The sequence below is a fragment of the Molothrus ater genome, chromosome Z (assembly GCF_012460135.2).
Source record: "Molothrus ater isolate BHLD 08-10-18 breed brown headed cowbird chromosome Z, BPBGC_Mater_1.1, whole genome shotgun sequence".
NCBI classification, from domain to species: Eukaryota; Metazoa; Chordata; class Aves; order Passeriformes; family Icteridae; genus Molothrus; species Molothrus ater.
In genome coordinates this window covers 46,740,500-46,753,887 of record NC_050511.2, presented here as the reverse complement: position 1 = coordinate 46,753,887, position 13,388 = coordinate 46,740,500, and the positions used below count along the sequence as shown (strand labels likewise).

At 37.5% G+C, this 13,388-nt stretch overlaps 1 protein-coding gene across 2 annotated transcripts in view; it reads right to left on the bottom strand.

Moving 5' to 3' along the window:
* Positions 1–13,388, bottom strand: part of BDP1 (B double prime 1, subunit of RNA polymerase III transcription initiation factor IIIB) — a 52,857-nt gene that overhangs the window by 19,081 nt on the left and 20,388 nt on the right. The window contains exons 18-27 of one of the 2 annotated variants that reach the window (XM_036403118.2): positions 12,106–12,337; positions 10,851–11,032; positions 9,965–10,178; positions 9,267–9,454; positions 8,545–8,725; positions 7,042–7,157; positions 6,126–6,345; positions 5,399–5,586; positions 2,085–2,274; positions 857–1,074 (exon numbers count right to left, since the gene is read on the bottom strand). In XM_036403118.2, the coding sequence (XP_036259011.1) occupies positions 857–1,074; positions 2,085–2,274; positions 5,399–5,586; positions 6,126–6,345; positions 7,042–7,157; positions 8,545–8,725; positions 9,267–9,454; positions 9,965–10,178; positions 10,851–11,032; positions 12,106–12,337 (1,929 nt within the window). The remainder of the gene's footprint in view (positions 1–856; positions 1,075–2,084; positions 2,275–5,398; positions 5,587–6,125; positions 6,346–7,041; positions 7,158–8,544; positions 8,726–9,266; positions 9,455–9,964; positions 10,179–10,850; positions 11,033–12,105; positions 12,338–13,388) is intronic. The other variant, XM_054517898.1, reaches the window with a different exon arrangement.

The following is a 13,388-nucleotide window of genomic DNA, read 5'->3' as shown; positions in this document are numbered from 1 at the left end:
AAAAATAAGTTATCATTGTGACCAACAATGCAAACTATTTACTTCTTAACTTATTAGTGACAAATAAGCATTTGATCAGAAATTTAACTTCTTCCTGTGTACATAAGGTACTTACTGCAAATATGTATTAAGCAGTTTCAAAATGCTAGAAATGTTCACAATTAAACTTGCAAGAAACACAATTCTTTGATTAGAAAAAGTATGAAATAATTTTAATTTTGAGGGATGTGGAAGTCACATACTTTTTAAGTCATAGGAACAGTTCCAGTTGTCTTTTGCTAAAGCTAGACCAGAAGCCCCCAACTATGATACTTTAATTATCAGACTATTGTTTACAAACTGAAACTGTTAGGTGATAACTACTTATCTGCTTTGGTTTCTCAGACAGCATTCTCTTCAATAATCAGTTACCTACAGTTTCCTCCTTTAAAATCATGAGCACAATCACTCTGAGTACCAAAAGCAATGACAAACTTTGCCCCCAAAACATTCTCCTTGGTAAACTGGTGAAGAGTGGAAGCAAATGGTAGCAGAGGACACTACTGGCACTAAGTTTCTCTTTAGGTTAATCCCACAATCCTGTGCCCCCAAAAATGGATACTGTCATGTCCTCCCCTATAAAATCAGGAATTTCTGTTGAAACCATGGGATAGATTGGTGAAAGTACTGGCTGTGTTCATTTTATGAGAATACAGGCAGAGTAAGAGACAAAGGAGCATCTGCACACATCTGCTAAGTACAGATGGAAGACACAAAAACTGACATGCTGCATGCACTCACATTACACATGGCAGAACTATGGCCAATAATTATCAATTAACTGAGTTTGGTTTGTAAAGCAAAACAGCTGTTTTACCTTGTGAGACTGCCTGGACACTTTTCTTGTGAGGTAGAAAGCTGCGAGTCATTATCTTGCTCTACATGTCTCTCACTCTCTGATGATATCCCTGGAGAATGGAGTGTGATGTCCAGCCTGATTCTCTTATGAGATGTTTCTTCAACATCTTCTGCAAAACTGTGTTTCCTTGTAGTTTCTGAGAAGGATCCAGCTTCCACTGTACTACTGGAGTTTTCCTGAACAGAAGAGATTATTATTACCATATTAAGTCCCAAACATTTGTAACTGGTTTTAGTGACTTAAAGAACTTAGTTTGAGGATCTTGAGAATGTGCCCAGCTGTCATCTCTGATAACTTAGGATATTTTTCCTTGATGTCTTTAATTTTGGGTTCTATAGCAGAGGTGTCATTAACTGATATTATCTATGATACTTGAATTCGCAGTGCAGCTGGTAGTTAACAGACCAACACCATGCTCAATTTATCAAGAGCAACAACCCTTTAGAAGCTGGAAAGATAAATAACTTTCTAAAATTACCTATTAATTTAAAGAACAATTTGCAGGAACTATTTTTTTTTTGCCTTGGGAACAAGGTAGGAAGAAAAAACTATCATACTCTATAAAAAAGCATTTGAATATTATTCAACATATACACAGATAAACATCAGCAACCACAGTTCTATCCACTATGGATACTTGGCTAAAAGAATATGCTAACTAGAAGTTTTAGTCATACATATAAAAAATAAGGAACACTAGATAAACTTGACCCAGTTATCCAGCATTAGATAAGAACAGAGATGGAACTAGTCTGGGCTAAGTTAGGCCTGCTGAGCAAATTAAAGAAGGTCTGAACTTTGTTCACACTCATTTTAATTTCTAAGTATACTAACACTGATTTTAGGCAGTATCTGAAGTTAGGTAACTGCCTTAATTTCCATTGTTCAATGAATAACAAACAGTACATTATTTTTCAACAGTGTTAGCACATATTTATTACAATGCAAATTGCTGATCATATAAACCATCAAACTTAAGACAACAGTGTATATTAGGTATTTCCATAGGTTTTAAATTCTAATTCCATTTATTCAGTATAGTTTCCAATGGTGAATTTTTAAAAAATCAAATAATCACATTAACATTTTCCAGCCACATACTGGATTTCTGTGCCACCTATCTTTCTAAGAATTTGGGCAAAAGGATTGAGGTGTAACTGACTCAAAATACATGATAAGCACTTACCCCTGATACACCTGTTTTTAATAACGCCAAAAACTCTTCATTTTTCTCAGTACTGTGCTCTTCTCTGTTTTCATACTCTTCAGGATAATCTCTTTTCTTAGTAAGTCTCATTAGGTCTGGCATTGGGTTCCAGTGGGGCTCCCTTCCTCTCTGTTCACGTTCTTCTCCAGAACTTAATTTATCACTGGACCTACAAAAATATGTTTTAACTTTTACTTCTGAAGAACTACAAAGTACACTCTATAAGTTTGGCTTACTATCAGATATTTAGTACTTCTAGCTAGAAATAAACTTGTGTTCTGAATTTTTATTTGCTTAGTTGGCTACATGTAAAAAAAAAACCATAAAAGAAGAAAAAAAACCCACTGCATAAGGGAGATAATTTGTCTGCAGTAGAGGACCTTCCTGATTAGTTTTGGGAAAGATTTTAGGAAAGAAAAGAACATAAGATCAGATAGACTGGAAAGTGTCAGACCAACACAGGTCTCCAAAATTAAGCAGCCATAGGAACACTATATTTACTAATTCCAGTGCTCAAGGTTCTACTGCTTTCAAAAAGGATACAATTCTTACATCTGTTCAAACAAGTTCAGATTGGTAAGAGAGAAATCTTGGCCTTCTAAACTCATGGCTTGAGTAAAAGGGACTTAGAGTAATCCAGAAGAATACAATTTAGTCAGCCTCATCTGAGTCCCTGGGAAGGCAATGGAACAACTGAATCTGGAAACTACTTCCAGACACATGAAAAAAAACCTAAGTTGGAGTAGTTAGCATGGATTAGTAATGGGGAAGTTATGCTTAATCAACTTGATAACATCTTTCAGTGAAATGACTGGCTCAATAAATAAAGGGAGGGAAGTAAATAGTGTCTGCCTGGACTCCAGCAAAGCTTGTTCACACTGTTGAACACTGTCTCTTGTAACATGCTGATAACTGAACTCATGAAGTATGGACTGAAAGTACATTAAAAACTGATTGAGTTGTCAGGTTCTGAGGTTTGTGATCAGTGACACAAAGTCCACTTGGAGACCAACAACCAACTGTGCCCCATAGGTTAATACTGTATCGACTCTCGTCCAGCATCTTCACAAAATAATCGGGATGATGGAGCAGAGTGTAACCTCAGCAAGTTTACAGATTAGGCAAATCTAGAAGGAATTGCTTCCCAAGGACAGACATGCCCAAAGGTTATACTGGCCTCCAGAGGGACCTGGAGAGGCTGGAGAAGTGGGCTACGGGAACCTCAGGAAGTTCAGCACGGGGAGATGCAAAGTCCTGCACCAGGGAAAGAGCAACCCAAGGCACCACTGCATGCTGCAAGCCACCCTGGTGGAAAGCAGCTTTGCAGAAAAGAGCCCGGCTGTCCTGGTGTCTCTGAGTTAAACATGTAGCAGGAAAGTGCTGTGGCTGTACAAACAGGTAATGGTGACCTGGGCTGCAGCAGAAGTGTTGCCAGCAGGCCAAGGAGGTGATCCTTGCCCCTTGTTCAGCACTGATGAAGCCACACCTGGAGGACTGACCAGTTCTGGGCTCCCTGGTGGGAGAGACCTGGATGCACTGGAGACAGCCCCTCAAAGGGCCACACTGATGGTAAGGGCTGGAAGCATCTCTCCTATGACAAAAAGCTGAAGGAGCAGGAACTGTTCAACCTGGAGAGAAGGCTCATGGGGAGCCTTCTCTGAAGGATCTGAAGAGATCCCTCTTCAACAGTTCCACAAAAACTCAAAGGGAGGCCGCAAAAAGGACAGAGCCAGGCTCTTCCCAGGGGTGCCCAGTGATGGGACACGAGACAATGGGCAAACACTGCAAGACAGGAGGTTCCTTCTGAGCACCAGGAAATCCTGTTTCATTGTGAGAGTTACCAAGCACTGGCACAGGCTGCCCAGAGAGACTGTGGATTCTCTATCCTTGGCAAGATTTTTGAGACATTTGAGAAGCTGTCCAGACAGTATTCGGCAATCAGCTCTAGGTGCCTTGACCAGAAGACTTCTAGCAGACTCTTCCACCCTCAACCATTCTGTGAATCTGTGAAAGTCCACCATCACAGAAGATGATAAGATTGTCAAGTAAGGCCCTTGTCTTGCTGGCACAAAGCCTCTGGGACATGATTTCAATATAATTTATGGAAGAGATTTTAGAGAGTTTTAGGTACAGATGCAAACCAGAAGTTAATTCCAGAAAACAGCAAAATTTTAAAATAGATTTGGGACTGCTCTGTGTAAGTTAAGACTGAGCAAAAGGTAGCTTATAACATAACACAGAGTTGTCGCATGTAAGTGGCACAATCTGCCTCATCCTGCACATAGATTATAAGCTTCATCACAGGAAGTTCTACTACTGGAAAGAAAAATTGAAGAGACTTAGACTATATCTTACAGAAACAAGGTGAGCTTGCTGTCTTCTTGTCAGTTCTCAATTATAAGGGAGTGCAAATGGCATTGCTCAGTCTTTGGTACACATTCATGGTGCACTGTACCCCAAGAATTTATTAGTGAGAAATTCGGACAACTAAACCCTAATTACTTGCTTCTACTCTCACCCATGAAGTACCTTCTAAAAAGAAAAATAGCCTTGGAAAAAAAACCCTAATCCTTTTAAAAACTGTTCTATTACTTAAGAACGCCACCTATTGACTTGCACAGCACATAGGAGATAAGAACTAGTACAGCTCCAGAAGCAAGCGCTGTATAAAAACAACTGGACAAATGCACAAAATTTTTAAAGTACTGTCGCATCTTAACCACAGCTGACAAGTGCCATGCAGTCAGTCAGTCCCCAAACCCCAGGGAGGAGGAGAATTGGAATGAAAAGGTTAACCTTGTGGGTTTAGATATGAACAGTTTAATAATCATAACAAAGTAAAATATAAAATAACGAAAAGGAGAGGCAGACACACAGACAGAGGGGAATAAAACACAAGGAAACAAGTGAGGCACAACTGCTCACTGCTTGCTGACTGACACCCAGCCTGTCTCCAAGAAGTGTTCAGCATCTCCTGGCCAGGTCCCTCCAGTTTATGGAGTGAGCATGATGTTCCATGGTATGGAACATCCTTTTGGCCAGTTCATACCAGCTGTTCTGGCTGTGCTCCCTCTCAGCTGCTTATGCACCTGATCACTGGCAGACCATGAGACACTGAAAAGTCCTCAATTCAGGGTAAGCACTGCTCAACAACAACTAAAATGTCAGTATGTTATCACTGTTATTCTCATATTGAATCCAAAATGCAGCACTGTACCAGCTAATAAGAAGAAAATAAACTCTACCCCAGCTGAAAATGAAAGATTTTTAACTTAGAAAAGAGGTAACTTTACCTTTCTGTGGTATCCTGAATGCCTCCTATAGCATCTGTAGATAGACACTCTTCTTGCACTCTTTTGCTGTTATAATTTGGTGATTTTTTAGAAGAATAAAGCGTTTCTGATGTCATGCTTCTTGAATTTATGTCTAGATTGTCATTCTCAGCCAAATTTCCCACAAGCAACAATATGTCCATGTCATCCTTTGATTTGAGAAAAAAAAGCCCAACAATATTAGCAAAGGATATAAAAATATTTTATTTATTATTACAACAAAATATATCACCTGTAAAATAAAGTATTGCAAATTATGATCAAGTTGCTAACCTGAGAAGAAACTTCATTTAAAAACTGCCAAGTAGTTTATGGTACCATCACTGCTCCTTGTTCCTCTAGGAAGGCATTTAGCTAATAAAAGACAGAGACTAAAACCAATATATGCTTTCATGAAAAGCAACCAAGGAGCTCAGGAGAAACCCAGCAACAGAATACAGCATGCAGGTAACTACTCGTGTATTATGAATATGACTGAAATGTCAAAATCCAAGTGAAGTCTTTGCATGTCTTATCAATGTGTCGCTAACAGAATTTTGGAAAACCCTGTAATAGCATGCAAATACTGAACAGGAATTCTTACTAGGCTGAAATTAATTAATGTATTTACAACAGCTTATTTAGATGCCTAAAAAAAACCTAGTGTGGAACCAAGAATCAGTAAGTGTAGTCAGAAATAGAATCTCACTTTTGAGGAGAGAAGGTTTTCAGATTCTTCTGTCACAGGCAGATTCTCTCCATGATTCCTTTCTTCTTCATCTGGGGCAGTAAGTTTTTGTACTACTGGAGATCCTTTTTTGCTGTATGTTCTTTCTAGGTTTGGTCTAGCTTTTGGAGACTCAATCCTTATGAGTTGTCCTGGTTTCAGAGCACTTAGCCTGCCTTCTTGGGAGGTAAGTTTTTCAGTACTGATGAATTTAAAGCAAAACAAATAAATTTAAAGAAAATACACATTTTACTTTGGCTGGGAGAGAAAAAAAGCACTTCTGCGCTTATGTTTTGAATTAACACTTATACAAGAGACTACCAGACTGCTTTGTTTAAGATTAATAAAATCATATTTTCAAATACATTTCTCATTTATGGTTAACTTTGGAGCAAAAATAACAAAATGTCTTTGTCAAGGCATTTTTAACATAAAAAACAAGTCGTGTTGCTAACCATACCAACATGAAAGTATCAGCAGTCTAACACACATTTAAGATCTTATTTCAACAACAGTGGCAGTAAAATAGAAGAACATATGGATGGACAAATGAGAGTCAAGTCTCTCATATTTTGCAAAATTTGAATGTTACATATCTTACTACAAATCTTACACATGTGATTGCTACTTAAACAAATACAGACCAAGTAATAAAAATCTTGGTCAGGAAGACCTATAAGATCATACAGATCAAGTATGTACCAGATAAATAATAACAAGAGTGCAGGCAAAAAAAATGTGCTCTGAAAACACTGGAAAAAGCTGTTTGTAGGCACTGAAAATGAACTACTGTAGAAAGACAAAAGATAAGGAACAGAAGAATTGACACTTGCAAAGGTATCTCATTATGCACAGACAAAAGCTTTTCAAATGCTATTTTGCTAAACTCAAACCTCACCTGCTTTGTTCAGACAATAAGGTTTCAGTAATAGAGAGCACCTGAGGCACCTCTTGCTGTTCCTGTTCCTCTTTGCTCAATACATCTGCTTGACACAATACAGCTTCATTTTCACCCTTTAATTTACAGTAAAAGAAGCATGAAGAAAAATAGAAGTACACAAGCTTCTAAAACAGACATATACTGAATATACAAAAATAGAAACTAAGCTATTTTCCCAATTGAAATAAAGGTAAAAATCATGTTATCATAATTCAAGTTATATGCAAAAAGGAACAGAAGTCTTCATACTCCTGGGATACCTAGAGTTAAGTTCTTAAACACTATGTGCACCCAAGCATTATGGGAAACACTCATCTATTTAGTATTCAATCAATTCCCTAATACATGAAGCACTGTGGAAGCAAAATACTTCAGCAAATGGAAAACCTCTGAAAACTGGACACGGCAGAGGGCAGCACAGACACACCAAAACCACAATTACATAGCCTCAAGATCCAGAAGGCCTAATAAGCTTCACATCTCTATTTGCCACACTGGTTCCACGAAGAAGCCCCTCAAACACATCCTTCAACACTTCAGGCCTGACAGCTTGACTAGTAAAGAGGAGCATCAGACCTGCTCTGGTTCTACAGATTTGCCCAGTACAGAGCAGATGCATGTGCATGGTTCACAGGCCTCAGGTCTAAAGCAGGCAAAGCTGAACCACAAGGAACTATCCCAGCTAGGGGTGAGCTGACTGTGGCACTAATAGAAGATGAGAGATGAATGCAGGACACAAGTACTTCTCATAGGCTCAATAACAAAACCAGCTATAATCACTCCAAAACATCAGTCACTCTTGCAAAATTTAGCTGTATTCCAAATCTAAGGCAAGTCTACACAGATATTCCTACATCTGTGACATGATTCATGCGCAACCCAACGAACAGTTACACAGAACACATCACAATGTAAATGGCTTTCGAGGATTTCCACATCTTTTACAAGTCCCTAGTAAAGTACTTGTGGGGATACAGTGTCATTTACTTGTATGAAATAGAGTATCAGGTATTGTAGTGATTAAGCCAGTTAAAGATTATCAAATTAATAAAACTCTTTTTTCATAAAAATAGCTGTCCTCTGCCTTCACTTGAGACATTACAATAGATTGCTCAACACAGACTCGATTCATCTAAACAGGAAAGATGAAATGAGAAAAGAAAGCTAATTCTTATGCATTTTTATTCTAGAGTTTGTATATATGTGCATTTGTTTTCCCCATCCTGCAATTCAATCAAAAGCAGATCATTTGTAAAAAAATAATTAATACTTCAAGTTGTAGACCTCACTGATTTCATACCTACAATACCTCAGCTTACCAGGGTTTGGGAATTTTTTTTATTGAATATATTGTCTCAGCTTCAGGCAACGCAACTTCAATGTTTTCATTTCACTTTATAAAAGTGAACACGCACTTCAAGCCAACTTTGAAGGCAAAGCCTTACTCTTATTAAGGCTTACCATGACAGTATTGTCAAACTCATCATTTTGCTCTGCGTCAGGCTTTTTCTTGCTCTCCTTTTCTGATATTTGTAACTCCTTCTTTCCAATAGTCCTTACCAAGTTTGGCTGGTACGTCTTGTTCTGTGCCAGCTGAATAGGTGGGAGAGGTGCACATTGATGTTCTTCTTGAGTGCTGTTTCTGTCATCAACACAAAGTTAAGACAGAAAAAATAATCCAAAACTTAGTACAAACACAAACACAGGTCCATTAGTATTACACAAAAAAACCACTGAGTTTTGAGAAGAAATCTTGTGAACTAAAAGCTCAGCTGAGTTTAAATTACAAACAACAATTTGTTCCAGTAAAAATTTTGAAGCACCGGTCTTCTAAATATTTCCAAAAACAGAATTAACCAACTTACTGACTACCTGTTGCTATAAAACTAAAGCAGTTTTCACATGGTTTCTTTGATAAGCAAAATAATATTTCCCTGCTTACATGAAATTAATCCAGTCTTTCAGATGATGAAACAGTTATAAAGTGAATGCTCATTAATGTCTTGCTTAGCATAGAAGCTACTGAAATTGCAGTATCACTGGTGCTAAACTATGAGAATGGAAATTTTATGCAGTATTTTCATTAGACTATGTTTGCCAGATGGCAAGCCACTGGCACAATAATTTCCTTGTAAAATTCTTTCATTGTTACAGTCAAGCATCAAAAGTAGGTAAACCCTTACCCTGCAATAGTAGTAGAAATGTCATCTTGGCTAATTTCAGATAGGCAGATCTCCAGTCCACTATCTTCTGATCTTGAAAATGTTTTTGGGGACTTACAACTTGGCCTCTCAGAAACCTCCTGAAAGCAAACTGACTTCTGCTTTCCCAAGGATTCTAGTGCATTTAATGCTTCACATTTTCCTGCTTTCTGAAAAATGTAAACACAAGAACCAGAAAAAGCTGTAATAATAAACCAAAAGGAGAGTTTATGATGTCTATGAAGTTTGGTATACACCACACTCTGAAAAACTCAGAGTTTTTTTGCACTCTCCTACAAACTCCTCTGTAACTGCTCAGTAATGATTTCCCAGTCTTTCCAGGACAAATACATACTTTTTTATTTAAGACAACAAAGCGTGAAATCTGTGCCACCTTCTATTAATACTTTTTTTTTTTCTTCCCTGTCATCTCTATAATGCCACTTTGGGTCAGAAAGACATCTGGACATGTAACAAGAGATTCATCATATCATCATATGTGAGTCATCTTCTTCTCACATATGACCAAGTGAAAAGTACACAAGTTTTAAGGTAGAAAATTCAAGCTTTTGAAAAAATTGTTTCAAAAAGTTAACTTTGTATTTTTTTAAATCATCAGTACTTCATTTCACAAAACCAACAGCTCACATATAACTAAACGAAAAAAACAGAAGCCTTACATCTGTATCAGGAGGGATGCTACATTCACTATCACACTGCGTCAAACTTTCTTCCTTGTTGGTATCTTTCTGCGATGCACTTTTACTATTTACATCCAGAACTTCCTTTCTATTAGCTGCTCTTAAATTTGGCTTTGGTCTCTGGAATCGCATCCTCAGTAGCCTAGCAGATGATACAACAGTTTTCTCCTCTTCCTTCTGAGGATGAGATTCCCTGCAAAAACAAGCAAAAGAACAAAGACATGGGACAATATGGCATCCTTGTATAAAGCTCTCAGAGCAATAACAACATTAGTGACATGAAAAAGAGCCAATAAAAACATAGTGATCATCACTAAATGCCTCTGTATCTTATAAATAGATTAAGCAAAGAAGTTAACTGCCCCTTCCACTTGAGACCTGGAAGACAAGCTGAGACATTTTACTGTGATACATACATTTTAAAAATACCTTCCTCTAATCATGTTTAAAACTACCAGAAGACTTACAATATACCTGTGGTTGACTATTTTTTTAGGAGGCACTTTAATAGGAAACCAGACCCTGTACTCAAGGATCTGTAAAAGCACAGTAGGATGCACTGTGGAGACCAACATGGAGAAGACAATCACAGGGACTGAACATTAGAAAAGTGCATTTTTTTGAAAATTAGGACAATAGTCCAAAGATCAAATTAACATCCAAGAGCATATCAACTTAATGTTTTCAAGCTCTTGGGGTTTTGTTAGTTAAAGTCTAGTATTGTCTTGATTGTCTTAATAAGTATGCTTTATATATATATAAAACTTGTTTGTAATGCCAAAGTTGAATGTAATATGGTATAATACCTAGAGATACTGATAGCTTCCAACCATTTCTTCTCTCAAATGAAGTGAAGTAACCTTACCCTGTACTAGAATCTGAAACCGGTTTGGAGACATCTGACAATCCCTTTTCATTTTCATTGCTTTCTGCTTCTAAGGACTTTCCTTGGAAACACTGTCTTGCATTTGAGTTCATCTCAGAATCTGCAGAAACATCTTCTAACGTCACACTGGATAGCTGAGTGTCTTCATGAACTGTTAAATCCTAAAACGAATAAAAGTCCCACTCTGCTAAGATGAAATATTTACTCCATTTCTCCTCTAGGAGAGCAGGAAGAAAATGATAAAGTTTAAATATTTTCTACAGAAATACTAAGATTTTTCTTACTTCTTGTCATCCAACTAATATCAGTGTCTACTATAAAAGAAAAAAGTTATTTTTCTTTATATTTTCTCTTTTAAGTGGTTCATCTTCTGAGGCATTTTTTCTTTGCATTTCTCTTTTCAGATGTGGTATCACAGTACAACCAAGTCAGATACATTCCATTTCCATGTATGCTGGTTTTGACTAGGGCAGAGTTAGATTTCTTCACAGTGTTAAGTGTCATGCTGTGGTTTGGGTTTATGCTACACACAGGGTTGATAACACAGAGATGTTTTAATTATTGCTGAGCAGGGCTTACACAGAGCCAAGGCCTTTCCTGCTTTTCATATTGCCAAGCCGGAGAGGAAGGTGAGGGGGCATGGAAGGATGAGAGGGGACACAGTCAGGACAGATAACCCAACTGACCAAAGGGATATTCCACATGCTTCTGAGTCATGGACAGAAAGTTCAGCATACAAAGTGGGGAAAGTGGCTTTTGTCTTCCCAAGTAACTATTATGTGTGATGAAGCCCAGCTCTCCTGGAGGTGACTGAACACCTGCCTGTTCATGGGAAGTAGAAGAGTTTCTGGTTATGCTCTGCACATGAGTGTAGCTTCTGCTTTCCCTACTAAACCTTACTCAGGGTTATCCAGCACTCAGGAGTTTATCTCAGCCTCTGTTTTCCAGCTTTTACCCTTCCAAATCTGTCTCCAGTACTGCTGGTGGGGCAGTGAGCAAGTGAGCTGGTACTTGGCTGCTGACTGCACTAAAACTTAACACCATGGAAAACAGAAACCAAGTGCAAAAAAGAGGAGATTTTATGACTACCAATATAGTTTATTCTGAAATAATAAATAAAGATGCAAAGCCTATCCCTACAAATTATGGAGCATGTACCTAGGTCTTTGTTACCAAGGCTTCTATTAAGGACCCAACAAAACAGCGTGCATAAGCAATTGCTCAAGAAACTTACACTTTTGAGGCAGAGATCATTGTTTTCATCTCGATGGTGTGTGACACCTTTTTCTGCTTCTCCACCTTCTGTTGTCTCCTCTTCAGGATCTTTTTCAACTATCAGTTCTTTTTGCCTTGCAATAGTTCTTCCTAGATTTGGTTTTGGTCTCTGTATTCTACCTCTTTTTAGAGGTGCTTGATTCAACACATTCCGTTTGCTATCTTCTTTTAAACCAGCTGTTTCATTAGACCTGGAAAAACATATATGATCCCTGAAGTACATACCACATCTGAAAGTGGGAGAAGACTTGGAGAACAGATGCTTTTTTCCCCCCTTTCTTTTAAATAATTATTAACATACACTTACTAAAATGAATTACTAGCTTCCTGAAAGAATAAAATTGGAAGTGTATCTACTAGGGACTGAGAGTTTAAACTTATGCTTGCCCTGCTATTTTCCTCTTCCCATTGGTGACAGGATATGACGCTAGAGAGACCTTCTTCTGATCCATAATGGACCTCTTTATATTCCTATCTAGTCTAGAGGCAGATGGGCCTAATTTAATAAAGAGTTTAAAAATACGTAAATATTCAGAGTTTTTCTTCAGTGAATTCAGAGAACACATAAATAACGTTTTTATCTTACTAATGTAAAAGTATCAGTAGTGCATTACTAGAATGGTCAGATTCTTCTACAACTTTGTACACTGAGCATCAAGTCACCGAGCAGGTTAATGAAAGAAGTAACTGAAAATTTTCTTCTGGCAGATTATCACACCCACTTGATCTCCACTGATCCTCCTCAAGTATCTCCCTTTAAAAGACATGCTTGAGGTTTTGGATTTTTATTTCTGTTCTTGGTTTAGGTTGTTTTGGGAATTTTTTTGTGGGGCAGTATTTGGGGGAAAGTTGGCTTTTTCCAGTTTTTATTTTTTACAATCTCTTCTATAAAACACAGTATTCCTTTTACACTACAGCTGCCACTTCACTGAAGAAAAATGCAACACTTAATAACTATGTGCATTACATTGCACATATTGAAATTTTTTCTTCCTCTTATTTGACATCTAACACTTAACTACACTTTAAGAACATTTACTCCTATTGTTTAAATACTTAACCACTGAAATGGATGCATTTTAGTATTAAAAGTGAGTAGCTAAGGCTTGTTTTAGTTTTTGATGGACTAAATTTTCAGCTTTTTTACATGCACATGACTGACTTACAATTTAAAAGTACAACTTTAAAAATGAAAATGCTTAATAAATGTTTCAAAATTAATGAAGATTCCTATTTTGCCCT